A 27,411-nucleotide genomic window follows, 5' to 3' on the forward strand; every position below is an offset into this window, starting at 1 on the left:
TCTGGAAAGGAGGTTCCAGACGAGCTAATTACTACTTTGTTGTCTTCCCTTAAGTAGTAGATGAGATAAGTAATTTCGACAAAAGAAAACCACAACTTCTAGGCTAAAATTAAATAAAAGGAAATTGCAGAGGTGAAACATCACTGTCCTGTTGGGGTGTTTGGGGCTCTGACGAACCGCTGACTGCAATAGGTTTGGAACTAAGAAAATAACTGATTATTCTGTTACAGAAAGGTGATGGAAAGGGGAAATGGACCATGACATTTTCACTAAAAATATGCTGTAACTGTGACCTTTACAAGCAATATATTTGGCTGCATCAGGGCTTTTGGTGTAAGTGGGACAGGACAAAGTGCAATCAGAAGACCTGGTGGCCCGTGCTAAACAGTGCTTGAAGCCAACCTGAGAAGTACAGTAACCAGGAACAAAGACAAGTACGGAATGCAGTTTGCCAGAAGGCTAAGAGATCCAAAAAAGGAAGGCCAGACCATGTGGGACGTGAATGGACAAAGAAGGTCCTAAAAAGTGAGAAACGTGCATCAGAGAGCCGACTTGCTTTATCCTTGACCAAGCACTGCCAAAAGAGAAAACAATTTCTTCTTCCAAGAAACTAACATTTGTTATCCTCTTAATCTATTTCACTGGATCCTGCCCACTCACATTGACAAGAGTGTTTGTGGTAGTGTTGGCCATTAGAAGTATCACTGATGATCCCCCAAGGTGTCACAGGAACCTCTCTATCGCCCACTAGACTCCTGTCTGGTCTCTTCAGTCTGACGCCAGACCTCGGCTGTAAGTGATCAGTCCCTGAGTACTGGCATCAGTTGTTATGACTTGACAGGTACATAAAAGTAGGAAAACATCTTCTGGCAGGAATATCTGAAGTGGACCACCAGCCTAGGTCATTTCATACCCCAGGTAAAATAATGATAGGATCTAACACAAGCGAACTGAAAGAACTCCAGAATTGTAGAACTTAATGGACTATGAGCCTCAAGTGAAGGTGACACTATGAAACCATAAGAAAAGGTGTTGCTAACAAATCCTACTGCAGACTGAGACACAGATGTAAAAGTGAATGTTCTGACAGCTGGATGTGATTGTTCTGTCCTGAACCGGGCACCAGTATGCCAAAAATTCTATTCCCTGCACTGGTGGGACTTCCCTCTATTTATGAAAAAAACATGTTCCCTCAGTAATGTAAGCACTTTGGTAAATTATGCTGTTTGAGTTCTGATAAGAGACTAGAACTAGCCTTTGGTTGAGATAGGGATTTACTATCCTTGTTTAATTGTTCATAATGTCCACCAAATGCGCAAGTGCTTTCTTTAAAATTCTCTGTGACAGGGCATGATCAAGATGACAATGATTGATACACACATTTCTACCCTAGATCGAGATTGCCAGTGTTTCATAAATTCATAGCTGCCATCCTAGACTCAAGATGAGAAATGATGTAGCTTCTGGAGGAGATCTGAAAATGCCTTTTCTCCAGGATCCCTACAACTTTGTGGTGACTTGTCAAGCTGCGGTGAGCAGTATGCGAGGGTAGTGGCCAAGAAGGGAGTCTCCATGAGAGATTTGATAGGTGAGGAAAGTCGGTGTTGCCAGCTCCTTCACTTTCTGGTGTGATAGATGCACAGAGATTTTCCCAAGTGAACCGAGTGGTGACTCTGGATGATGCCTGCCCCAGACAGTGATTATAAGGTGGAGAGAAGTGGGTTCAGCAGATCCTGACGGTAGGGCTCTGAGCTCTCGGGAGGTATCCAATCTGCATCTCAGAGGGCACCCTGGTGTAGAGAGAGACCCTGCTCGGTCCATTGTGGCCCAAACAGATCGGGAGAGCTATTTCATCCTGCCATCGGTCCCCAGTCAAAGGAGTAAGCGAAGAAAGCAGGGTTACAGCCTAAAGTACTTCCACGGGGGGCATGCTGAGAGGCTTCTGGGATAAACTGGTCTGGTGAGTGAAAATGTTTCTGGGCTCCTCTTCCCCTCTGCTATCTAGACTGCTGAGCTGGGGCTTGCACCAGGAGGGAACCTCAGGTGGCTAATGGGTGCCAATGGAGTAGAAAGTAACAATCAGTTGAGTCTTGACCTGAAGGGCACTAAAAGAGTTTAACGCTGTAAAAAAATGAAACTGTGCTCAGCTGCGAAAAGAACCACCATACTACAATGGCCACGACCAAAGTCAAGTTCTAAAAGAACCTTTCCAGAAACCAGTGGCACAGAAAGTGGCATTGCAAAGCTGACCATCGCACCAAGCACCCACTGGCAACAGACAAGGCAAATTTAGTTACCCCAACTGAGAAACAATGCATGGCAGACCTTGTTCACGTTTTGAGGGAGGCCCTCACCATGCTCCATAATGATCCGAAACAAACTCCGGGAGCTTAACTGAGACTTAAATGACCTGGGAGAGAGAGTATACTCTTTAGAAGAGATGTGGTACAGCAGTGAGGAGGAACGAAAATCCTGAAAGAGGAACTGATGTCCCTAAAAGACCAGAATACTGATCCCCAAAATCATCTAGAAAATTTGGGAAACTGTTTCAGACGAAACAATGTGAGTATACACTGGACCTCATGGGTGCTGGAGAGCAACAACCTAATGCCACTCATATAAAGACTGTTTAAATACTTGTTGGAAATGCCAGATGCTGGGCATACAATGCCGGACAGAATGCACCATGAATCTCCACCGGGCTCTGGTCCAATCCGCCCCAACATTCTCACTAGGTTGCATTTCTACCATCAGAAACAGTTGATCATGGAGGTTATCTGCAGTATTAATGAACACCCCAGTCGGGATGCCTATTGTGCCTGGCCAGTATTCTTTATAAAATGATTGGAGGAACCCGTCCTGCCCTGGGACTGTCCCCCACCTGGAGGGTCTTAGTGGCCAGTATTATTTCCTCAGAAGTGACTGAATATTCCAAACAGTTTCAATGATCTTCATCAAGGATCTCCAGGAGACTTCTTCTAAGATAATCCACTATTGTGGGAAGGTTCTTTTGAATCTCCCAAATAAGGTTCCTAATAGAATTGGTAGAATGCTGTAAGTTTTTCCGGTTCCTTTGGTAGAGGCTCCTCTCAATTGCTTAAATGATCGTATGAATGCTTGTGTTCCCGTCTAGTTACCAACATCCTTGCTGCCCTATTGACCTTTACATACTAACTTTCTTTGACCCATGCAAGAGTGTTTTCTGTCCTACTAAGGTCCATCAGTTGTAACTCGCTGCATAGTGCCAGGACTCATCACCATACCATTGTGTTCATTTCACCTTAGGGAAAATTTCTAGTTTTTTCTGCTCCCTCTCAAGAGCATCTCAGAGCTCTCCCTCACTAGCCTTAGCCTTACCTGGTGAGCAAAAGAACAATGGATTAAACCCAGATCTGTGACTGGGGGTGAGTGGTTGAAAATTTTCAGCACTCCGTCCATCATCCTTTTGTGTTACTTTTACAAGTTGGCATTTTCTTACTTTAAATATTCTGTGCCTCTCCCTGTCTCTGAATACATGTCTGAAGGTTGGCGGACGTTGAACTTTTTGTGTTCCCTCTAGACAGTCACACACAATGTGAGTTTAGGTGTGACTAATGGGTCTTAATAGCCCATTAACTGGCTTGATGGGGGGAGTGGAGCTTAGCACTACCTCACTTACACCGCAATAGGGCTGTGCCTCTCTCCAAACAAAGGGCTACATAAGCCCCTGTAGAGCGACCAGATAAACCCAGTAGACGCTTTGCACTTCTATGTGCTATTTTCACCTAAATCTTTAAAATGACATAACTCAGGATCTACTTATTGGATGTTTGGTCCTGTTTTACTCAGATAAATATGCTCTATTTTGCTAAAGTGGTGTTGAGTCTTTTTGTGCTGCCTTTCACTGTGTCACTGTTTTTAAGTGTTGCAAAAATACTTTACACATTGCATTCTAAGTTAAGCAAGCCTGCTATGTGCCAAACTGTCAGAGGGAGAGCACAGGTTAATTTAGGTTGTGTATCTGACTTACCCTGACTAGGATTATAGTCCCTCCTTGGACAGGGTGCATCCCGCTGCCAACTAGAGACCCAATTTCTAAGTCTCTTGAACCCCTTCTCCTTCCAGTTCCTCACGCAGAACTCAGTGTTCAAATGACTTCCCTTCCTTAAGCTAAGCAGAAGCCTTTAGATGGTAAAAGGACACATCAAGCAGGGATTTTGCTGGCATCTGAATGACTGCCACAATTGAGCTGAAATCCCCACCCCTCTGAGCATCCAGGTAAAGCCTTTCTAAATCTTTCACAAGAAACTGGGAGTGTCACAAGCTACGGTCACATAACTTGCAGTTGCACTATTTGTAGGCATATAAGCCATTTTCAGAAAACCATCAATTTTTAGTCTATTGCATCTACTGGCTGTCAGTGTGACTTCTGATGTCTGATTGGCAGCAATGTTGCCACAACAAAGCAGCACTGAAGAATGATAAATTAGACATCAATGAATAATTGTTGAAGCTTGAAAGAGAGACGCTGGCCCACAGAGGTGCATCCAACAGAAAATGGCATGGTTCCAGTAAAATACATGAGGATTACAAGAGGGAGCAGATAAATATTAAGTAAAGAGTCAAACCACCCCACAGCTGAATTATCAGATGCAAGTGAAAGGCAAGCAACAAAAACACCTCTATCCATTTCTACAAGCACCTGAAAGTAATTTATAAATATTAGGTGAATGGAGGGGGCATTCAAAATGAAACATTTCTGAAGCACCAATTTCTTTAGTGGGATGGTTATTGATTGAGATTACCACTGTCATTTAAGTATGGAAAGATGTTAAAATGAATGTCATTGCTATCTTACAAAAATTTAACCCAATGATTTGCCAAGACCTTGGGGCAGTATGGAAACGCCTCCAGGGTAGCAATAAAGAAGAATGAACAAACTGACATTCTGGATGCCCGTTTCCAGAAAAAAAGTTACAGTGATGGGTCAGTGGGAAGAAGGTTTATAGTTTTGGTGCTGCTGGAACTATACCAGCACTAAGTTCGAAGCTAAGGCAATTAAGGAATCTGGCACAGGATGTTGACAGCTCTGAGAGAGAGTGAGCCCAAGCAATGGTTTTGTGAGGAAATCAGTATCCAACAGTTATCACAGCTTGTCTCCCCAAGCCACAGACTTAGAAGGGTCTGCAAGAGGACAAACCAATGATTGGTGGGTAAAAGGTCACAGATGGTGAAGAGGAATCTTCTAATGTAAGAAGGAGGAGGGTTCTGGTGACCTTGATGCCCATCACAGCAAACAGCATGGGGTTATGGGTAAGCTCACTTCAACCATTGGCTCTTTTCAGTGTAGGTGATGGTATTTTGCCTGTGCACATGCCTAAAAAGCAGTCCACTTCAGTGCCACGGCTGGCGGGCCAATCTGTACTTTCATTCCATTTTTCACTTTTTTTGTAAGCACATGCACAACACATTTAGATAGCAGCATACTTATATTACTTTTATGACTTTTAAACTATTTAACACCCAATGTATATGCTGACACAAAAAAACAGATAAAAACACTTGCATGCTTGCCAGGGCCAGGCCTACTGGCTTTGCCAAGCGATTCAATGGCCTCAGATATGCTGCTCAGGGAGTACCGAAGGGGCAGAGAATAAAATTACAGAAAGTGAACAGAACTTCTAAATGGAGGGCAAGAGGGGTGCCCTCTATTTTACATCCATGCATTTAAAGAGTAGGAGCTTGAAACACAGTAAATCATGAGATCACAACAATTGAAAAGTAAGGTGGAACATACTAAGGCCTATTCTTTGAAACATTACAGAAAGGTGTGGTAATATGCTTGTGAATGTAGGTAATTTCTCAAATAACCTGCACTGTACTTCTTGGATAGTCTGCCATGTTAGCTCAGAAAAGAATTATCCAAAGGACTAAATTAAACTGTAGGCCAGCGAGTCATATCTGCAGCACGACATGGTCATGCAGCAACGACTAGGACCCTGATTATGAGGAAAGGAATAAAGATTGAGGAATTTACAACACCCACTAAATATCAATATAAGAGGTTGAGCTGTTAACAAGGTGTAGTAAATACCTACAGTTCCAAATTTTCTCTCGGAAATGGGGCATTTAACAGGGAATTCTGCATGTTTTGCCTTTTTTTGTCTGCCATATTTTCCCCTCCACAAATTTCAAAAGATTTGGCCAACTCACAATTCCAATCTCTGTGTGAACTCCTGCTTGCATAGGTATATACATTTAACCCTTAACTCACAATCAGGGCCTCAGATGTGCTGCAAAACAGCTAAATATAATGTTTAACCTTCAAATCAGGTGATATACTTTTTATAGGATGGTTACGGTACCTCTTTCAGCGTGCACCTCTGGATTCCACATGATAGCACATCTGCTGCATTGTGCAAGGTAAAGAACACAGGGATTGGCTGTCAGGGAAGAAGGATAGCAAAGATGAGTCAGCACATGTAAATTCGTAGGCGATCACCTCATGCCTTGTGTCTCCAGAAACAGACTGCATACAGTACATAATGACGCACATGTGCACTGGCCACAGGCTTCAACATAGCCCCTTTTCACTAATCACTATTCATTTCACCACCAGTGACTTCCAACTGTAATAGAACACTGCATGCTTTTCTCCAGTTTTCGAGGACCACTCCTGACTATATAAAGAGTCCAGTAACAATATATTATTCTACCTCTTCAACCCAGCATGAGATGACATAGCAAGTACTTCACCCCAGGGAGGTCCTATCAATAGAATAGCAGGTGGTATGCATAATCTTATATCTCCACTGGACTTGCGTGCCACAGCCAATCAGTTGCCCCAGCCTCTTCAATGATCCCTTCTGTCAGCAAATGTTCTAACTCATACTGCATGGCTTGCCTCAGCACAACTAGCACACCATGTACTTTACAGGTTTTGGGCTCTGCATGCTTTAGTTGAATTTAATGCACATAAGCCTTCAAACAGCCTAAACCATCCGTGAACTGAATACCGCAGGGAAGTCTATTTGCGTGTGACGAGCAAACACCTTTTCATTCACACATGTAACATACCATAGCTCATCTCTTTCTTCTTCTATAATTCAGCCCAACATGAAATAATCACAAAGTCTTTTGTCTCTTGCGCTCCTCAATTTGCATGAGGGTGCTAACTTTGCCAGATTCATCACATCTACTTATTCATCGATTCTTGAGCTCTCCTCCCAAAATGATACCTCTTGAGAATTGTGTTGACTTTTGGAAAGTACTGCAGGTCAAGGTTTTTGACGTATATCTTGTATTTTCTGGAGGTTTATTCAGTTTATTATTCACATTTTCTTCACATTGGTATTTTTATTCACTCCTACTGTGACCACTTTAGTGCAGGATTCATTCAAGCCTTGCAAAGGAGGAGCCCTGCAAACATCCCACACTTAAAAAAACACTATTCAAAAGTCTTCCTGACACACCTTAGACCAAAACAAATGTATTCTTAACTTTACATAGTTACTGTATGTGTTATGTTTTGCTGGAAAGATTATCTATGAACTTGGAAAAATATTTGCAAGTTCTGGTAACGATGTCATATCATCCTTACTTATTGGGAATGGTGAATCTCTTAAAGTCTACACACGTTTCGTTTTAGGTTTAATAGCCCTCCCACTCACCTTATTGCCTAGGTATGAAATGTTTTTTCCAGCAAATTTACATTTTCTGCACTCTGCAGTAAGACCCTTCTTCTCCAACATACCAAGCTCCTGAGAAGGTTTTGAATCAAGTTCAGATCTTATCTTATCAATTACCAAGATATCATCCTGCAAGAAATTATTCTGTAGACTCCTTTGAATAACACACACATTCGACTCTGAAACAAGGGTGCTGCAGATGCCAGACCAAATGATACTCAAACAAGCTGGAAACATCCAAATGGAGTAACAAAACCGGTTAAACTCCTAGTATTTGGATGAAATGGAACTTGATGGTACACAGCCCTCAGATTGATAGAAGTGAACCATTTTATACCTTTAGTCAAGGGCATCTCATTTATTTTTGGTAGAGATACTGATCAACCAAAATGTTCCTATATAAATCACTAAGGTCAACACACAATCTCAGCTTCCCATTGAAGCGTCTTGCCACAACTAATGGAGAAATCCAGTCTGATGATTCTATTGGTTTAATAATATCAACAGCCTGCAATTTGTTTAGCTCCTTTGAAACTTCATCTTGAATAGAGATGGGAACAGTTCCAGCTTTAAGGACACACAGTACTGCATCTTCCTTTAAAACTATCATATGTTGAAATCTTTTAAGCTTCCCAATTTTTCCTGTAAGTACCTTAGGGCGCAAGGTCAAGGTTGGTGAATCAAATTCATTTTCAGTTTGAAGAATAAGCACAGATTCAGCACTACTAGGATCTAGCATCATACTTAAATAACTCTGGTCTCTCCATTCCAAAACAGTCTTTCTTTGAAACAGACAATTTACATTCACCCTCCGTCTTCTTATAACCAAATATTAACCTTCCAAAGTCCACAATGTCAATAGTCTTTCCTGAGAAACTATGCAGAGAAAGGTCGGGTGGTTCCACATAATGTCCTTATGTTGTCTGCCCAAACATCTAAAATGACAATGGTATAGGGTGAACCTGAATCTGCTGCAATAGATATTTTTACCCCACTAAAACACATTATTTCACACATTGGATTGTCTTAACACTCTCAATATTCAATACCCCAGTATTAGATTAAATGCTTAAAACACATATATTCATGTCATCCTCTTCCGCATCTTCGATATCAGAGTCCTCTTCGGTCAATAATGTAATGTCATTGTGCTTCTTTTTCCAGAAAACCTTGTAAAAGTACCCTATTATTTTACAACCTGAAAACTGTTGACTGCGTGTTGGACACTTTTTCTTGGTAGCACAGTGATCAGTGTTACCACACCAAAAGCATCTTCAAATAGTTAAATGCAAGTTCATTTTTTTCTTACTGTTTAATTATTCCTGACCTGGAACTTTCTTTATGGAATCCGTTTGGGAAACTTTTTTCCAGGGTTTATCTTGTTAAGCATGTCTTTATCATCATTACCTTCTACCTCCCTTTTAACAAAGTCAATAGTTTCCTGTAGCAGTGATTCACCTTTTGCCCAAAGACTACACTGAATGCTTGAATATGAAGCATTGCATTACAATTTGGTCACATATTAATTCATCATGTACATTTCCAAAGCAGCAAGTCAATGCAAGGTTTTTCGTAGTAGGTAGTTTGTTTACTGCTGAATAAATTATTTAAGGCACGATAACTTCATAGTTGTGTCATGTAAACCGGTTTCAAGATGGCGGCCATATTTTACAATGTAAAAGTCTCCTCGCAATATGGCCACAACTTTCTAGCGTGCTTTCCCACGAATGCGGTTAGGCTCCACAACCGCGCATTGGCGTTTTTGAAGTAGCTCCTGCAACGGCCTGTGCGCAGGGATTAGAAGTTAGTGATTCATCCAGCCCTGCTGCCTCGGAGCAAATACGCCAGAGTGCGGCACCCTGACGCCTCTTGCAAGAGAGTTTTTGTTATCTTTTTAAGAATCAGTGGCTAAGCAGTAAGTACGTATAGAACGCTTAAATTATGGGACAAAATAACGTTGAAAGATATACACTGGTTGACTCAATATTACATAAATACTATTTTCAGAAGTTTAAAGCACAGATTGCGGAAGTGAGTTGAGCAGTGAATAAAAGGTAAAGACTTTTGATTTTTTTTAGTTGGAGGCACTTTGTTTGATCACTATATAGTTAATTTAGAAACACAATGAGCCGCGTAAAAGGTGCCTATACTTATTCTTACATGAATAGAGCATGAGAACCACTTTGATATCTATGTGGTGTGGTGGATTTGGTAACTCACTGTAGGGATTCCACTCTTCTTTTTCCTTTTTCTCCACTTTGAACTAGCATCTCTTTTTTAATTAGTATGTAGATGGTGGAGGAATTACAGATTGTTTTTAATTTTTAATTTATAATTTTGGTCTTGTTTATGTTGAATAGGCATTGTTGTCTCCATTAGTCCTGATGAGGCCCGAATATGAAGGGGATGAAACGCGTCGACCTTTTTGATATATTGCGAGGTTGTAAGGACGATCTAATATACCTGTAAAGGATTGTGGAACACATTTCTCTACGATTTAGGATGAAATGTCTATAGAACCTGAAATGTGTTTTTGAGTACAACCATCATACACAAGTGGATTATAATATAATTTACGGATATAACCACATTGTATTCAAATGAGGAGAACAATGGCAAACTACTTGTGATATAACAGGCTTTTGATAATACATGTTTGTCAATATATGTTTGAATTTGTGTTTGGGTACATGTATTTATGACGTTTGGTCTTTTAATGATTTTTCATCCTTTTTCCTAATTCAAAGAATTTATAAACGTTGAAATTCATTTTCATTGCCAATGATAGATTAATAGCCTCATTGTGTGTGAATCAAGGCGATAGATTCTTTCCTACTAACAGACCAATTTCCTTTAACACGGGTATTTTGGAACAGTAGATCTTTTCACCTTATGACTTACGAGGTCACGCAGAGTCAAAATTAGATGCTGCCATATTTTTTGTTACAAAGAGTTTAATACTCAGCATCGCATATCAGATATGCACTGGCTTTCAAGGACTTCTAAAGGCTTGCAACATTCAGGATAATTACTTATCTTGCTGTATTATAAATTAATTAATTTATTTATTTGTGCATTCCTTTCTATTGTTTCATTTTTGCTCTGTTTTCTGCTATAAAATTTGTATTTCTCATTGCCCACATATTCAGGGGGAGCAAAATAAGAATCCAGATCTTCCAGTGCTACAGTAAATACATTACCCTGGGCCTGGTTGTCGTGGCATTTTTTCTATGCAATTATACATTTTCAAGCCACTAGATCCTAGGCACTATGACCATTTATTCTTCTTTTTCAGAGTAAGATACTCATCATCATCAAAAGTAGATATATAATTCAGAAAATATTTATGACATTCGTCCCATTTGGATGTGGTTTCTCCAGATGATGGTACAAATTAATGTAATGGCGTTAAATTTCATGTGAAAGGGGCTATATGGCTTACTAATAATGCCATATTAAACTGACGAACAGAGGTTTGCATACAGTGTGAGCGTACAGAATTACTCCAAGTACAGCCACAGGACGTAGTCAATTTGAGCTCATGAGAGGAAGGGTTCCATTTCCCAAAGATTTTTTTGGGTGGATACAGGAATCTAGGAAAGTGGACTAGTCACCCTCGGTTGTGAAAGACAAGTTGACACAAGCTCAGGAAGCATATAAGAAATATCAATCATCAGAAATATAATTGAAAAGTTATAAGTATTGATGTTGGTGATCTGGTCAAGGTAATGTTACCAGAGTTTCCAAGAAAGAAGGAGAGTAAACTCTTCCAGCTTTTACAAGTGAAAACAAACATTTTGCAATTCAGTCCTCCTTAGTGACCATAAACTATGGCACCCGAGTCGTACTTCCATGTGTAGAAGAACGAATGATGGGGAAAGCTCCAAAAGAGAGTTATAGCTGGTTGTTGAAAGGTGACACCAGTCATAAGAATGATGTGCAAATGAAACACTGCAATGAAGGTGGAAGAACCTGAGGCACCCAAATAGGCATGCTGTCCAGAATGAAAAACAGGGTAGGTTTGGTTGAGTATAAAAAATCCTATAAGACTGAATGATTATTTATGTGTCTAACTTCTTTCTCTTCACCTTATACTCCTGACTATTGTTGTTGGGATGATATCCTGTGCTTTACTATGTTATATATCACAATGACTTATGTAGGGTGTGTTAGATTGTTCATATTGCTTGTGATAGTGTATGTTTTTGTTTATCTATTAGGCATTGCTTTAGTTCTTTTTGAAAGGAAGAAGTGTGTGTGATGTTGTTTTATTATTATATATTTTATTAGTGTTCTCTTCTTGCCCTTCTTAGGACACCGTACACTGCTAGAACACTGTTCACAGTGATGTTGTTTAGAAAACATGTTCATGATTCCAAGAGAGCAGCTGGAGCTCGAGCAGATGTGCTATGGCAGCTCTTTTGTGCATTGTAACTCCACTGTCATGGGCTAGCGATTAGTATATAATAAATTATTTTATGGATCATCGGTATAGGTAGTCTTTACAGCAGCATGTAGCTTTTCATCCACTAACAGGACCATAGACAGCTTTAACTAATGAAAGTAGTTTATTAATCACATACTGAATCAGCCACCAGTGTCACCTCCGACTAGTTCCGAGCACTAATTCATCCTCAGAAGTTGCTCATTCTTTAACTCTTCAGCAGGGATGTTGTCACTCACATTCTGACCTTCATATCACTGAAGCTGATGCTCACATTAAGAATACCACATCTTCCATGATTATATAAGGCCTATTAAAACAATATATGTTTCTACCTCCACAATAAAACATGAAATGATATAGCAGGTACTTCCGTCCAGGAAAGCAGCTATCAGTACAGCAGTACATGGTTCCAGAGGCCTAAGTAGCCCTTTGCACCCAATTATTGCATTATTGTATACCTTACAGTAGTGGTTCCCAACCTGTGGTCTGGTTTCCCCTGGAGGTCCTCAAAGCTTGCTCAGGGGGTACGCGACTGCTAAGGGAACTAATATTAACAGATTAATAAAGTGTATATAAATCAAGTGGCTAAATTTACAATAGAAATTTTAAAACATGCTGTAAATGTCAATGAATTTGAAATTGAAGGCTAAAAATGAAATTAGTATCCTCAGATGGATTGGTGTGGACAGTGCAGGTGCATCAAACAGAATATAGTATGTATGATGTGTGGCTTCAATTGAATTTAGAAAAGCTTCAACCTTTCTAGTTAAATTAAAAAAAATATTTGTTTATTTATATTAGTTTGCAAATTAAGTAAAATGTGTTATTTGCACTTTTGTTTGAATGCTTGTTTCTGTATTTTTTATGTATTGTTTTGAGGTTCAGATCAGAGAAAATCCTTAGGTTGCAGCCCATGCCTTCCAGTAATCGCTCAGTGAAGGTCCCTGTACTTAAATAATAATTCATTGGGGGGTCTCTGACTTCCAGCTAGCAGCTGCCCCCGTTAAGGGGCGGAAAAGGGCTGCCCCTCTACTTTGAGCCACCATGTCGCTAGAAAATATAGCAGTTTTAAAGTTCTTTATTTTATTTACTGTTATATATTTAAATTCCTGTTTGGCAAAGTTTTGTACCCAGCCTGGGCTCAGCAGCATTTACTTTTATTGGTGTCACTTGTCAACATGGACAGAGGGGCGTGGCTGTTGTCATGGATAGCTATGTTGCTGAGTAATTAAAATGCGCTTGACAGACTGGCCGGTCTCCGGACTGAGCCAGCCTGACATGCGTACTTCAGGTTTGGGAGTGCAAATCCAATTTGCTTTAAGGGCAGAAGCTGGGCCAGCTAAAGTAGCCATCGGTGTCTTCAAATCAAATACACAAAAAATGAAATATTGTATTTAATTTACAAATATGAGCAAACCATCATTTTAATAGGAAGGATGAAGCTTTTTAAAATGTAATTGAGACATTCATTATCCATACTATATTTTGTTGGGTGCACTAGCACCTCACACACAAATCAATCTAAGGATTCACATTTAATTTAACATTTCGCTTCTTTGTGTATTAACACTTTATTAATCGGTCAACATTATTTAATTTTGTAAGCAGTCACGGACCCCTGGGTCCTCGGTCTACAGATTAAGAATTACTGCTTTAGAACATAAGAGGGCATTTTCCTCCACTAGATTTTACAAAAAAAGTTTCAGTTTTACCTTTCATTTTCTTGCAATAAAATATTTAATATTTCGAACATAGTAGAAGGACATTTTTTCAGTCATTTTTGAAAAGTGCTGTTATTTTCAGAGACACATGTGAAGTAACTGAGGCAACCTTTGTCCTTTTTTTCAGGCTCACAAGCCCTTAAATGCCTATTGTCTCCCCAAGAGGACCATGCCTTAATTGTCAAATACCAATGTTCGAGATGCTGATCAAACAAAGTTGTGATAAATTCAGCAAGAATCTCCCATTCTCAGTAAGTTAGATTGCATCACATTTAAGTGTATTGATTTATTATGTAGTTTTGCATGACCATCATCTCTAAATCAGCTGGTATAAGGCTCTGCCCTGTTTGCAATACTGTCACCTATCTGTGGTCAATCCTCATCCCTTTCTATTGTAAGAAAAAAAAGTACTAGTTCCTTAACTCCGGTTTTTGCATTTCCACTTACAAACAATTACACCTTGACCTCCTAATACAATTTCAGCACTGCACTTTCTTCAGTAACTCGTGTGCTGCAATACAAAATAGTCTCTGCTGCACTAATTTACAATTGTATTTTATGTTTCAGCTCCTGTACTATGGTCAATGCTCTGCGCCAATACAAACAAGTCAAATGCAGACACCGTTTTGGATCTGTGGCTAGTGCACCCTGGTTTCCTGTTACTTGAACCCTTACTCAAACCCAGCCACGGGATACATGGATGAGTGTGACACATGCACACAGGGGCCAGCAGTATAGTAAATCCATCTTCACCACAAAATCAACATAACAAAAACAGTAAATACTCAAGCATGAGATTCTCTGGGTGATGCCTCAAGCATTTGCTGCGAGCAAAAGACACATATGAGAAAGACAGAAGAAGGAAAAACTAAAAAGCATCATAAAGGGAGAAAGTAGAAAGCTGCAGGATGAGCTGAAGGGGCAGGGGTGGCCGTAAATGGATTGAAGAGGCCCTAGATGGCTTCAGGATTACGCTGCCTCAGTAGTCAGTGCTGGTAGATTTAATTACAGCAGTCTCGTGTTTAAGAGAAGGGCTTTGAGCACCAGCACCTCTTTATTTACAAATTAAGCACTGAACAGTACCGACTGATGGCATTCGCCAATGAGTGGCTTAGGGATCGTGGTGTGTTACACCCTCCACCTGATGGTTAACTAATCTCGCTCAGTGAGGAGTAGCCTGGAGGTAATCAACCAGGTCCCACTCAGTCTGCCTCAGTTAGCTTGATGCCTTAGTGGGGAAATCGGTGTTGATGAGCTCCGGAAAGTCATTCAGCAGTCTTTCGAAAATGTAATCAAAGAACTGGGATATTTTTCCAAGAAGTAGCATTTCTTTTGAGTAGGGTCAAGCCACAGTCAGATAGTAGCTGATGGTGTGCCCGATGGCTTCCACCAGTTTGCTGTGACAGGTGTTTAAATAACCAAATAAGTATTGGATATGATGCTTGAATTGAACTCAGGCCCTGATAATTACTCGGGCCACGTCGCAGTTCATCCTTTTTTGCCCATAACACCACCTCAGATCAGACCCAGTCATAGCCTTGATCCTGCCACAATAAATCCAGGCTGAACTGCCAAACTGGGTTCTCTCTGAACCGAAAGACAAGCAACCCCGGACCAGTTTTGCCCTAGTTTCTAGCTCCTTAGTCCGGTGCAGCTTGGTTACAGTGGCAAAGTGAGCATGGCGCCTAAATCTAGGCATACCTGTCACACTATGCCACAGGACTCAAGCTGTATCCCACTGATGAGGCCTAAGGAGGTTGAAACTGGTCTGGGATTGCTTGCATTCCCATCTGGAGGGGACCTGCCCTGGCAGTTCGGGGTGGACTGTCCCTACTGGAGCAGGACCTACACTGATTTGCATAAGGCGGGGTCTCTCTGTAGAATATCACAGTGGGCAGAAAGCGATGGTCTGGAATGCACCCCAGAGCTATTGTCAGTAACTGGGATTAATTCAAACATTTCTTCCATCACCTTGTTGTTTTTTAAGTTGTGTCTCAACCCACTTCACATTTCTGTTGTCAACCCCCTGTTAATAATGTTTTATCACAGGTGAGTGCTAAACCAGTCGCACTTCCCAGGTGTGACACGATCAGGGATTCTTCTCCTCCTTAACCACCCATCCTCTCTTTCTATCACTCACTCACTCATTCATTCTGGGAGTTATCCAAGGCAAACAGCATTGGTCCCTGCATTGTAGATCTCTGTTCCAAATCTCTAATTTCTAATGCACCATGCAGTAATTACTTACACCTTTCAAATACTTTTTGATTTGTTCTTACAGTTATTATGATTTCCTTCAGTGAACTAATGTGGTTTCTTTCTTTGCTGGCCTATCAACCTAAAAACTCGTACAATATCTCTGTTTTCCAAAGGTTCTGATGGTGGCCAGATCTACAGAAATCCTTTGTGGTACACACAAAAGAAGTTATAAGAAGGCAAGGCTTCATATTCGAGTCAGAGACGTCCCACATACGCAAGCGCGTGTCTCCAAGTACTGTTACCCTGGATTATAAAAAACATTAATTTTACCAATGGTAATCATACACGTGTGATTTTCTTAAAGTTATTCATTTGTAGAAACTAACAAAAATCTCTTTATCGGCACTTAGCAATGTACAAAACACGGATTTTCATATCTACACATAAAACTAAGACAGTATATTAGTGGCCACTGTAAAATCTGATGTGTGTTTTGCTAGGATTTATGCATCTTAATTTCCTTTCCTCAAAAATTGAAATGTTTCCATAAAAATTCGTTGTGACCACACACAAAGTTACAGTTTGTGTGTTTCTACAACATTCCCAATGGGCACCCCTCTCGATCCCATTGAATGCCAATTTTACCACAGCAACCATCAAACTAGACATGGTGACACCAATAAAGGTCGTCCCCCTACCAGCAGCAGCTGCAAAACTTAAAAAATAAAACGATATTAAACAACGTTTATCATTGTTTTATTTTTCTAGGGGGAAGGGCCATGGGGGATGACAGCCATAAAGGGGGAGTGGTGTGCACTCCTCTCAGTGGGCATGTGTTTGGCTGGTTGTCTCAGGACGGCCACACCCACATGCGCACTGAGCTCTCTCCAACCCAATTTGTGTTGCTGGGTTGGAGACAGCAGGCACATGCTCCCGGTCTGCCTGGAAGTGTAAAGCCAGGGTGCTCAGATCAATCCTGATGCTGCCCTCATGCTGCCAGCAGCATGAGAGCAGCATTAGGATTGGTCCCAGGCTGGGAGCCTGTGCCTACAGTGGAGGCCTAAAGACCTAAAGAGCGGTGATGCGGATGCGGCGGGGACTGAGGTAAGTTTGTGTTTTTTATTTTATTTTTTATTTGTTTTGTTTTGCCCACCCCCCACCTGCCCCTTTGCACCCCCCACTCAAACTATCTGGTGCATTTGAAATCCCACACTACGTCCTCCAGATTGGTCGAAAGTTCTTTTGATTTGCAGTGACTGGGTCACTGCCTTCAGAGAATTCATAGTGGCTGGCTACAGCGAGTCTCTGCTGGATTGGAATATGGCGGCAAATAAATCTAAGGGCCATCTTTCTCATTTTGATGCAGTGGAATGGAAAGACCCCGTATGGCCCTGGAGGGCATGCTCCCTTGCCCTGTGTCAGGCCACCTCTACATTCTTAGTGTTACTTTTTGTTTTTGCCCCAATGAACCTAAGAGTTCAACAAGCTCGCTGAGGACCTCCCTGTTAAAAGAGCAAAACTCTGAGAATGTTGCAACTGACCGCTCTAACAAACCTTTGTTGGATGTGGCATCATGATTGTTAGTGAGAGGGAATTCTTTCTCTTCTATATATGCTAACATGCTAATCACATCACATATCACATCACCTTCATTTATTGCATCAATTAAGAAACAATCATTTATACTTTTTATCCTCTGTTTGCTGACAGTGGAAATATGCTTGTTTCTATAAGTACCCACTGGATTGACTTCTGTATTTTGCCAGAGAATGGCCCAGAATATGTCCTTTGCAAGAGCACCTGTCACAGCATGTCTGAGATCATTAAACGTGCACTGGGGATGGTAAGGTTTCACTGCCCATAACTGAGACAGTTCTATTTTTCATGTGTGGCATTGTGAGTATAATGTTCTTGGAACTGACTTCTACACTCAGAAGTTAAGATAAGCTAAAAGAGTAATGCTCAAGTTCCTAAAATGTTTGTCTTTCAAAAACCTTACAGTATGTTAAATTGGTGACTGATGCTGGGTGATAGTATACCCTATGTAAGTTTGATCAGGGCAAGGACACAGGTAGGCATACCTTTTTAGGTCGAGGATAGCAGCGCACAAGGGCTGCTTTTCGGACGTGCTGGTATCTATGTGGGCTTTTAACCACCCCCATCTCAAGCCCATCACTTTCACTCATTCGTGGGCTTGCCCTTCAAAAATCCTTTGATGACATTAGTAAATGCTTTACGTTTGTCCCGCTTCGGGCGGGTTTGTTACCGCCTTGAGGACTGACCCTGATACATGAATAATTGCGTGTTTGCCAATATGTTTGACTGCGAGCGGACTTCTTTTTCCTTTTATGTCTCTCCTTTACGCTCACACTCATGGCGGCTGTGGCGCTTTGAATCAGCTCATTTATGTCAACTGTTTTACTTTTCAATTTCAACTTATGTGGCAAGAAAAGTGCAGCTAGGAATTTATAACGGTAATAACTAACTCCAGCAAATGCGAGACCCATTACATTGCAAATGCTTGCTTACTATGTAAGAAAAAACTTCAGAGGGCTTATTTTCCCCATATTTGTCATTGTAAGAGTCCTGGCATCCTATGATTAAGTTCCAGTATTAAGGAGATTTGTGGCATCAGTCTTAGGAATCCACCACAAAGGTTCACCAATTTTCATCTGAAAGACTCAGACCAGTTTCTGTTGCTAGAGAAGTGGGGACGTTAAATCAATAAATATCATTGTGCCTGGAGCCGCCTAAAAATCACTGCACCCAAGTTGCCAGGACAGAAGCGAAGAAAATAACATTGTAGTAAACAAAAGAGTGACAAGTTCTGCACAGACATGATCTCATGACATACAGTTATAAGGCTTCCTTGTCCACAAAAGAGATAACATGTCATGTAACTCGGCGCAGGCTCTACAGATCACAGTGTGCAGCATATGCCTTGCAGTGTGCAGAAAACTACAGCCCTATTACAGGACAGCACAGTGGTTTTCAAAGCTACTAGTATTCTACAACGAGGAAGATGTAAGACTCAGTCCCCCATACCTTCCTGGTGGAAGAGGACCATTCCTGTACAGAACAATACCGGAGACTATTTAGCATTACTCCATTGCCCAGTAAAGAAAAGTACTGAACAAGGCCTGGTCCCATTTCCACTTGTCACTTTGTGAACACGAAGAAAAACATACGGTTTCCGGATAGTAAGCCTAAAACACTTTTAGAAACAAGATACTCTAATCTCCCACATGCTCTTGTGGCAACAGTAATGAAAACAAAACAGTCTGGAAGCGAGAAAGTATCTGTTTTGTCTCTGAAATGTAATTTTCAGCCAGGAAACAAGCTGTGAACTCCCAGAGAAAGTGGAGCGGTTATATTTAGAGACCTGGAACTGCTCAGAGCAATAAATGCGTCCAGTCTCCCACTTCTCTAGCTTCTAAATTCACTTGGATCAGTCTTTTTCTTCCTTTCTACACTCCCTCGTGAATCCTATTCTTTAAACATCCACTTCCTCTCTCTCGGATTCTCTTGTCGTTTTTGCCGGTGAGTTTTCCTCCAACTAACATGAAACATCAACCTCAAAATGGAAATATGCTTCATTGGAATTCAGCAAGCCTCCAATTCTTTACTACACGGAAGGAAACAGATCCTGCGAACGACTTTGGACTCAATTCACAAGTGAATCTGAAATTTGCTTGGGTCCGTTTAGTTGTCCAGAGAACATTTCAAACTGTATCAAAATTCACAAAAACTGGTGCAATTTCCTTGGAACTCTCACAGAAGTTAAGATTTACATATTTAGATTTCCTAATTCATAAATGTAATGAATCAGTGAGATTTTTAATTCCGGGAGCTGAAACCTCTTCCTCTACAACCCCGTAAATTTTTAAAGTGTTCCCTTAACTTTCTCACCATAAAACGGATTTTCACCATCCCTTGACAAAAGCATATTTGTAACTAATTCCAGGATGTCAAACACAACAAAACATTTGAAAACATCTTCAACTTGTGAGTCAGTGGATGTTCACCACTTTTTGCAGGTTGTGTCCACTAAATTCACCCTTTTAAGACGTACTCACATTTAAAATTCAGTGATACTGGTGTAATTTTACATTAAAGTAAATCTGTTTGAGTGAAAATTATCATTTTGTGAGTCACATGTTTGCATCTAAGTGCTGCTAAAAGGTGCAAATAGCGTGGTGAATCCTAAGGAAGTCGTGCCGGTGCAGATTGTCATATCAGAATGAGCCATATATATTTGAAGCCAGTGACTTTTGTAAGAACCATGGATGAGCTAAGTGTTTGTTAAAGGTTTCATTCAAAACACCCTTCTGTAATAGAATAGATATCTTCTGTTTTTGTCTGGATGAGGAAACACAACCATATGAGCCTTCTTATCAAGCTTGGAGGGTGCTGCATCTTATAAGGAGAGGCACCTCATCTTTTCATTCATCAGGGCATGGAAGCGCTGGATCTATCTTGCAATTCCCAACAGGGCCATATCTGGATGGCCAAAATACATATACACCTGGTGTATTTAGGTGGATATGCTAAATAGCCATGAGAGTGATGTGTTGGGGTCTTGGTGCTGTTAAGGTGAGGCAGCTGTTGTTCCCTCCTCTGCAGACTATCCACAAGCCACAGTTCTCACTTTGTCACCAGCTGTAAGCGAATTACCTGCCGGAGAAGCAACAAGGTTGAGCGATGAGCTGAGTGAGCATGGAAAGGTCCAGGCTCAGCCACCTGCACCTCTTCCAGTGCATGTGACTGAACAGGAAAAAAAATCTTTGAAGAGGCAACTATGCAGCACTGGCATACCATTTTGCTCACTCAAGTGACCCTTAATTTAGGGTCGGGCCTAATTTTGCCCTCATTCCTAAAAATAATTCTTCTGTATTGAATGTTCACCCAGCCAACAAAATACATTTTAATAGATCGATAAGAATGCATTTTTATTATCACACAACTCTAAAAAATTGTGATCTTCGCACAGGAAGAACAATTGGGAAAGACAGAGAGAATAATAAAGAGCAAGCTAACGAAGGCAGGCGGGTCAAGGTTGATCTCATCCGGCCCTCACCTCTGGACAACCACCTCCAACTCGTCTTCTCCTCTCAGCAACTGTAGTTTCCCATACCAAACATAGGCCCCAGAAGCTTTGGTGACCCCACCCCTCCAGCTACTCCCACCCCTTCCCCTCAGTCCCCCTCCCAGATCTACTGTTTGATATACGCTTCACCCCTTTCCAATGGTAATATCAGGTCAGGCCCCCAAGATTTTGACCCGGACCAATCCACATCTCTCTGCTGATGTTTCCATAGCCCCAGGCTTACCAGTCCCTCATACTTATCTACATTGCACCCCACTTAGGTAGAATACTACCTCAGCCCCTTGCCTGGCAACCGTCACATCATTGCCTCCGAAAGCCACTGATATTTCTCAGTCAGGGGAAACCTATAGGTCGTCATTGATTTTGTGATTGTCCTCCAATGCTCTTATCTAGTTTGTACTTTAGAAACCCAATAAAAGATAGAAAAAATGTAAGGTAACCTCATAGGACAGCTAGACATGACTGTCATCTGATCCCCTGCTTCCACTTATTATTTTCCAGCTAGTCGAGCAGTAAAATTGTAAAATTCAAAACTGTGATGCCCATACTGAGAGATTCCAAGGCAAATTGTTGTCGCCAATATCTTTAAAACGTCATGTAATGAGCTGTGGGAAGTGCAGACAGACAAGTTGATGGCTTGGTGGAGCAACACGGTTGGCTTTACTCGATGAATGTCAGTAAGATCCCTAGGAGACATAAAAACCCCAAACAGGACCATACATGAGATGGCATGTTTGTTGGATATATAAAACGCAACATATCAGGTTGTCCTACAGAGAAGGGACTATGGAAAAATGATATACCCTACACCTAGTTCTTTTAACTGAAGCTACTTTCAACTGTAACCTAAATTGTCTGTCTTTGCACTTTGAAGATTTCACCCTATGGCTTAAATAGTGGTTATTCTATTGTCTCTTCATATTTTAAATGTAAAGGAAATATTCAGATCATCTGAGGTGAGGAGAACGTTCTATGGCTCAGCCTGATTTGATGTGCTATAGGTTTTTTCTTATTGTATACTAACATTGTGATCATGCAGGCTTTGATGTTTCCTGATGTGCCTAAGGCCAACCAGCTCGAGCATTTCTCATAAAAATCAAAAGTGGGTGTTTACGTGTGCATTTGTGCCCCAACTACCCTTCTCCCTTCTAAAGTACAGACTGCCACTGAACTAACATATCATCAGCACAACAGTAAATGCTTTTCTCCATATTAAAAGTGATTTCTTAAATATGTGTAGCAACAAGAAATATATGTGTAAAGTTTTTCTATTATGGTAATTTCTTACCAGTCTTGACAACGCCCTGGAACCTGCATAAATGATGCCAACAAACAACCCAGAGCAAGGCAGCCATGAACGTATTTCAGACCTGAAACATATAAAAACCATTTAGTGTGAACCACTCAGTCAGTCTATGTACAATGCAAAAATACATGTTCTTCATTCCGCTGTGAGATACAATTCAAAATTGTTGCTCCCCTGTAGAGTTTTCTTATTGTTTCATATGGGGGATATTGCATGCAAAGAATGAGTTTTGTTGTCTGCCTCGTGAATGGAAGTGGGGTTGGGTGCACACTCTCTCTGGCCATTGTACTTCAAGCCCTCATTAGAAATCTTACGTATGAGCTATTCTTAGGATGGGGATAAAAACATGAGTTTTAAAAGCTTTATACTCGTAGGACAATACCATTGTGTTAGAGTGAAATTGAAACGACATACGAGTGCAAGAGTATAACGTCAAAGTGCAATGCTGTGTGGTGGGAAAGCTAAAATGTTGCCTTAGCTACAACTATTAATATGTAACGAAATACACTGGGATTGCTCAATTTGTAAACAGTTGTCCTCACTGTATTAGCACTATAAAATGGGCAGCCTAAAAAGACAGACTAGCACCAACAGTATAAAGGAATGAGTCTGCTACAAAATGTATGTGTGCCCCGCACTGGAAAAAACACAAGTTCCTCTGTTAGTAGTATTGCACTTATTACCATTTCCGGATTTGCTTTGGTGGCCAAAAATGACACAGTTACCTCAATATTAGTTGACTAATAATTAAACATTTGGATTTTAATCATGATGTCCCGATTACACTGGAAGGTATTGCCAGTTCTCTAGTTCAGTATTCAGCTTAGCTCAGCATATGTCCTGTCTTTGTTTGGTCAGGTTTCAGATTACTAAACTTTTTTGTGAGGGGTCACACTGACATTGACAAGATGCGCCCAGTGCTTTAAAAATTCAGTTTATACAACTCAGCAACATGTTTTCGCGTTTTGTTTCCTTGCTTCGTCAGGGCCACATAAACATTACATTGAACGAGAAATTAAAATATTGTTCTACAAGATAAACAAAGAATCCTTCAGTTAAACTATATATTATGATTAAGTTCTAAAAAATAATGTGTATTTCTAATTTCATATGTTACTGGAAAATCAGCCTATGCCATCCTATTATCCTACATTAAAGATTCAAATAATCATATTGCATCAAAGCAAGGTCAACAAGATAGAATTTTATACTGTAATCTAATTAGAGAAAACCCTCCTCTACAATGTCTTACCATGTTACTTTCATAAAACTCAACAAAATTGTTCTATAGTGAGACTTTTGTCACTTGTCACATAAAAAGTATTCAATTAGACACCTAATTTTCTTTTACTCATGCATTTAGTCTAAAAAGAATTACACTATGCTTCCAATCACAACCATAAACGAAAATTAGTGGCGTATGTAGAAAATATACACTGCTATGATTTCCTGTGCATTGAAACATCATTTGTATATCACTAGTTATTGTTTATAGAGAATCTACAATTTCAATAGATTCACTGTAAATCGCGATCAAGCAGATTTAAAAGGAAAAACTGCTATTGACATTGAACAGCAATACATTGTTTTAGGAAAATAGCCATCTGCCTCAATCCATGGGGCGATCAAAAACTAGTCAATAAAAAGGCTGCAATATGTTGATTAACTCATTCACAATGGTGACTAAAGCATGCTGACGGCATCCTGCTCTTACTCAGCTTTGTGATCTGAATTACAATTAAATTCTGGTGCTGTCATACATATATTTACAATTGAAAATTCATAATCTCTTCTATGATCCTAACTACAGTGATCACAATGATGGTGTGCCTACCTATCACAACTTTTACTATTTAACACTAATATCCAAATGATAATTCATTTTTAGTTTTACCATATTTTTTAGATATTTCTCAGGACAATAAATTGTTACATTATTCCTGTGAATTACAAGCTTACAGTACACATTTACACAAGTAAAACTTCATAATGAAACATCGTAGTAGATAAACTTAGACCGAGCCAGCCTCATTTAAACCTCTCTAATGATCATTGGTCCGATGCAGATGTACAAAACTCGATACTACTATGATACTAATGGATTTCCTTACAGGGCCACTCTCACATACTACATGTGGCTGAAGTCTGAATGCATATTAATTACAATATTATCATGTCACTGTTGAAATAGACAAACTCTAACTTTATCTTATTAGTTCTAAAATTAAGGAAAATAACGTAAAGAATGTTTGACATGCAGACTCAAACCCCCTAGAGAAAATGGGTTAAAATCCGAAACATATGCTGTATTCTCTGTACTAAGTGTCACAGTAGAATAATGTGAAATTTCTAATAGCATAGATTCTTTATAACTTTGGTCAAGTACATACACTTGTAGTTCACAATCTAAATTCAAACACATCTCAACCACCTTTAGATTATGTATACAATGTGCCTATAGTCACCTCAGTTTCCATTCTAAACTTCCTCCCCTGAGGTGGGGGATATACATTTGTTTTCAACTATGTTTCATATTTAAATTTAACATTAGGGGTACATTCCAATAAAGACTGGCATTAAAGGACCTCAGATGAGCAGCACTCCAACTTCAACATAAGACAATGTGAAAAGACAACTAATTAGGGTCAAAAGGTATTTGTTTTGTATTAGATTTATTTATAATCTCCAATAATTCATGAATACATCTTGAACACAAAAAGGATTAGTAATCAATCTTCAATATAGATACAGCACAGAAAAGGATTACCAACACATGTCTTGCAATGCAAAACAATATGACATCACTTCTACAGAGCAATACAGTATAACAGGTTTTCTACTTTTTTTTATTTCAGCAATGAATATCTCTAACCTGGTTTAAACAGGAGAATATGTCAAACGTGTTGGGTTGAGGCCCCATTTAGCTTCTAGTTCAATTTGACTTTCAAAATTCAAAAATATCCTATTAATTGTTATGTAATCATCATTGTAGCTAATGAAGAAAACTGGTAAATACTTTGATAGCTGGATTCAAATAATTTGTTCCTTGAAACAAATGAATACTTACATACTTGACTTATGAAGAGCAAATACAACTAGAAATCTAGCTACTCAAATAGCAAGAATGATCGAGGCACCGGTGGTTGTGAAGTGAAGCTGTTTGTTTATGGCACAAATAATTTCCAGTCCAAAGACCCTTCACATATACTTAAAATGCTGTTCCAGACCATAGCAAATTGTAAGCACTACATAACACATGAGTGAATTGAAATTTGAAATCTTGGTCACAATGTATCGGATATTATAAGGCAATTTTTCACAGTCCTGCCTGTCCATCTTACAATAAACTACCCATATTTTATTTAGTTTCAAACCTGCTATAATAAGCAATTAATGGGGCATCACTAATAGGTCTTAGGGCCAGATGTATCAAAGCTTTTTGCATTTGCAAACGGTGTGAATGCCCATTTGCAAATGCAAAAAGCCATTTCAGAATGTATCAAAGGCATTCTGAAAGCAATTTTAAGGAATCGCTAAAATAGCGATTCCTTAAAATTGCGACCCTGTTTAGAGAGTCGCAAATTGCGACTCTCTAAATAAAAAATCGCAAATAAGGAATCCTTATTTGCGATTTCTAAAGCACATGTAAGAAGCAATTCCTTAATGCGAATTGGGCATTAAGGAATCGCTATTTACCACCAAGTTGAACTTGGTGGTAACCATGTGCAAATTTTAAAAATGCATTTTTTAAATTTACATGTAAAGCACACATGCCCTTTTGGCATGTGTGCACCTTGCATGTTGTAAAAAGTATTTTGGGGTGCAGCAGAGGGGGCCTAAGGCCCCCAGCACCCTGGACTTTGCATTTCCAAAAATTGCGAATTCCAGTTAGGAATTCGCAATTTGGGACATGCAAAATATTAGCAAATATGGACCAACATGCCCACAGATGCGAATGGGGGCTGTATCGCAATTTTTGATTCGGTAATAGCATTTGCAATTTTTAAGAAATCGCTATTACCCAATCGCAAATATGATATATTGGATTTTGCGAATCAGAAATAGCGATTTCTTAAAATTGCTATTTCCGACTCGCAAAATGCATTGTTGATACATTTGCCCCTTAGTCTCTGGTTATTGCAATTGTGACTGAAAGGAAATTGTGGAGACCCAATTCCCCTTTCCTATACACTTTCTCAGGAATAATAAGATACCCCTTGAGGCACGGAATTTGACTCAGGATCACAGGGTGTTCTGGGCATTAGTTATATTGGCTCGTACTGAGCTAATACTGCATTGCTATTTTCTTTGAGGGTGAAGACAAGGTTACTCCAGGAGATTTCCACCAACTTCATCACCTAAAAACTGAGAACAGATGACTGAGAGAATTCTCTCAGGTCTATCAAATCAAATCTTCCATGCCATAAATGCTGGTACCTGAGATAGAGTCCTAAATTGTTTTCAGGTAGATCCTTCTGTCATCTCCCAGAAGGATCAAGATGAATACCCTGTGCCTGCACAGTGTGCACTTGAATTAATGAGGTTGTGTGGGGATTCATGAATGGTATTGACTGCATGGAGGTTAGCCCAGGACATAGGGAGTCTTCAAGCTAAGGAGACTTATCAATTTGATTTTGAATTTGTAAGTTTATATGCTGTCCAATTTGCCTGCTTACACTGCAATAATAAATTGAAAGGACCAATGTACAGGATTGGGATTGTGTGAGTCCTACAGGCGGGGACCCTTGAACAAATAAAGAAAAGCTTCACAGAACACAATTCAAGATCAAATCATAAAGATTTACTCGACATAAAAGAATCATTACAAAGGCAAAAAGTAGTTAATCAGATTTAAATCAGCATCAATAATGCACAAAATAAAGCCAATTGGGAGAGCTCATAACAAGGTAATTTGCCAGTATATATCTACTCAATTAAAGTCTAATCATAAAATCAGATTATAG

General features: G+C 39.9%; 1 protein-coding gene across 1 annotated transcript in view; it reads right to left on the reverse strand.

The window, feature by feature from the left end:
• TMEM241 (transmembrane protein 241) overlaps window positions 1-27,411 on the reverse strand; it is a 533,877-nt gene that overhangs the window by 408,110 nt on the left and 98,356 nt on the right. The window contains exons 4-5 of the mRNA XM_069220019.1: window positions 22,430-22,511; window positions 6,345-6,422 (exon numbers count right to left, since the gene is read on the reverse strand). Of these exons, the coding sequence (XP_069076120.1) occupies window positions 6,345-6,422; window positions 22,430-22,511 (160 nt within the window). The remainder of the gene's footprint in view (window positions 1-6,344; window positions 6,423-22,429; window positions 22,512-27,411) is intronic.

Source organism: Pleurodeles waltl, chromosome 2_2 (assembly GCF_031143425.1).
Source record: "Pleurodeles waltl isolate 20211129_DDA chromosome 2_2, aPleWal1.hap1.20221129, whole genome shotgun sequence".
Classification (NCBI taxonomy): Eukaryota; Metazoa; Chordata; class Amphibia; order Caudata; family Salamandridae; genus Pleurodeles; species Pleurodeles waltl.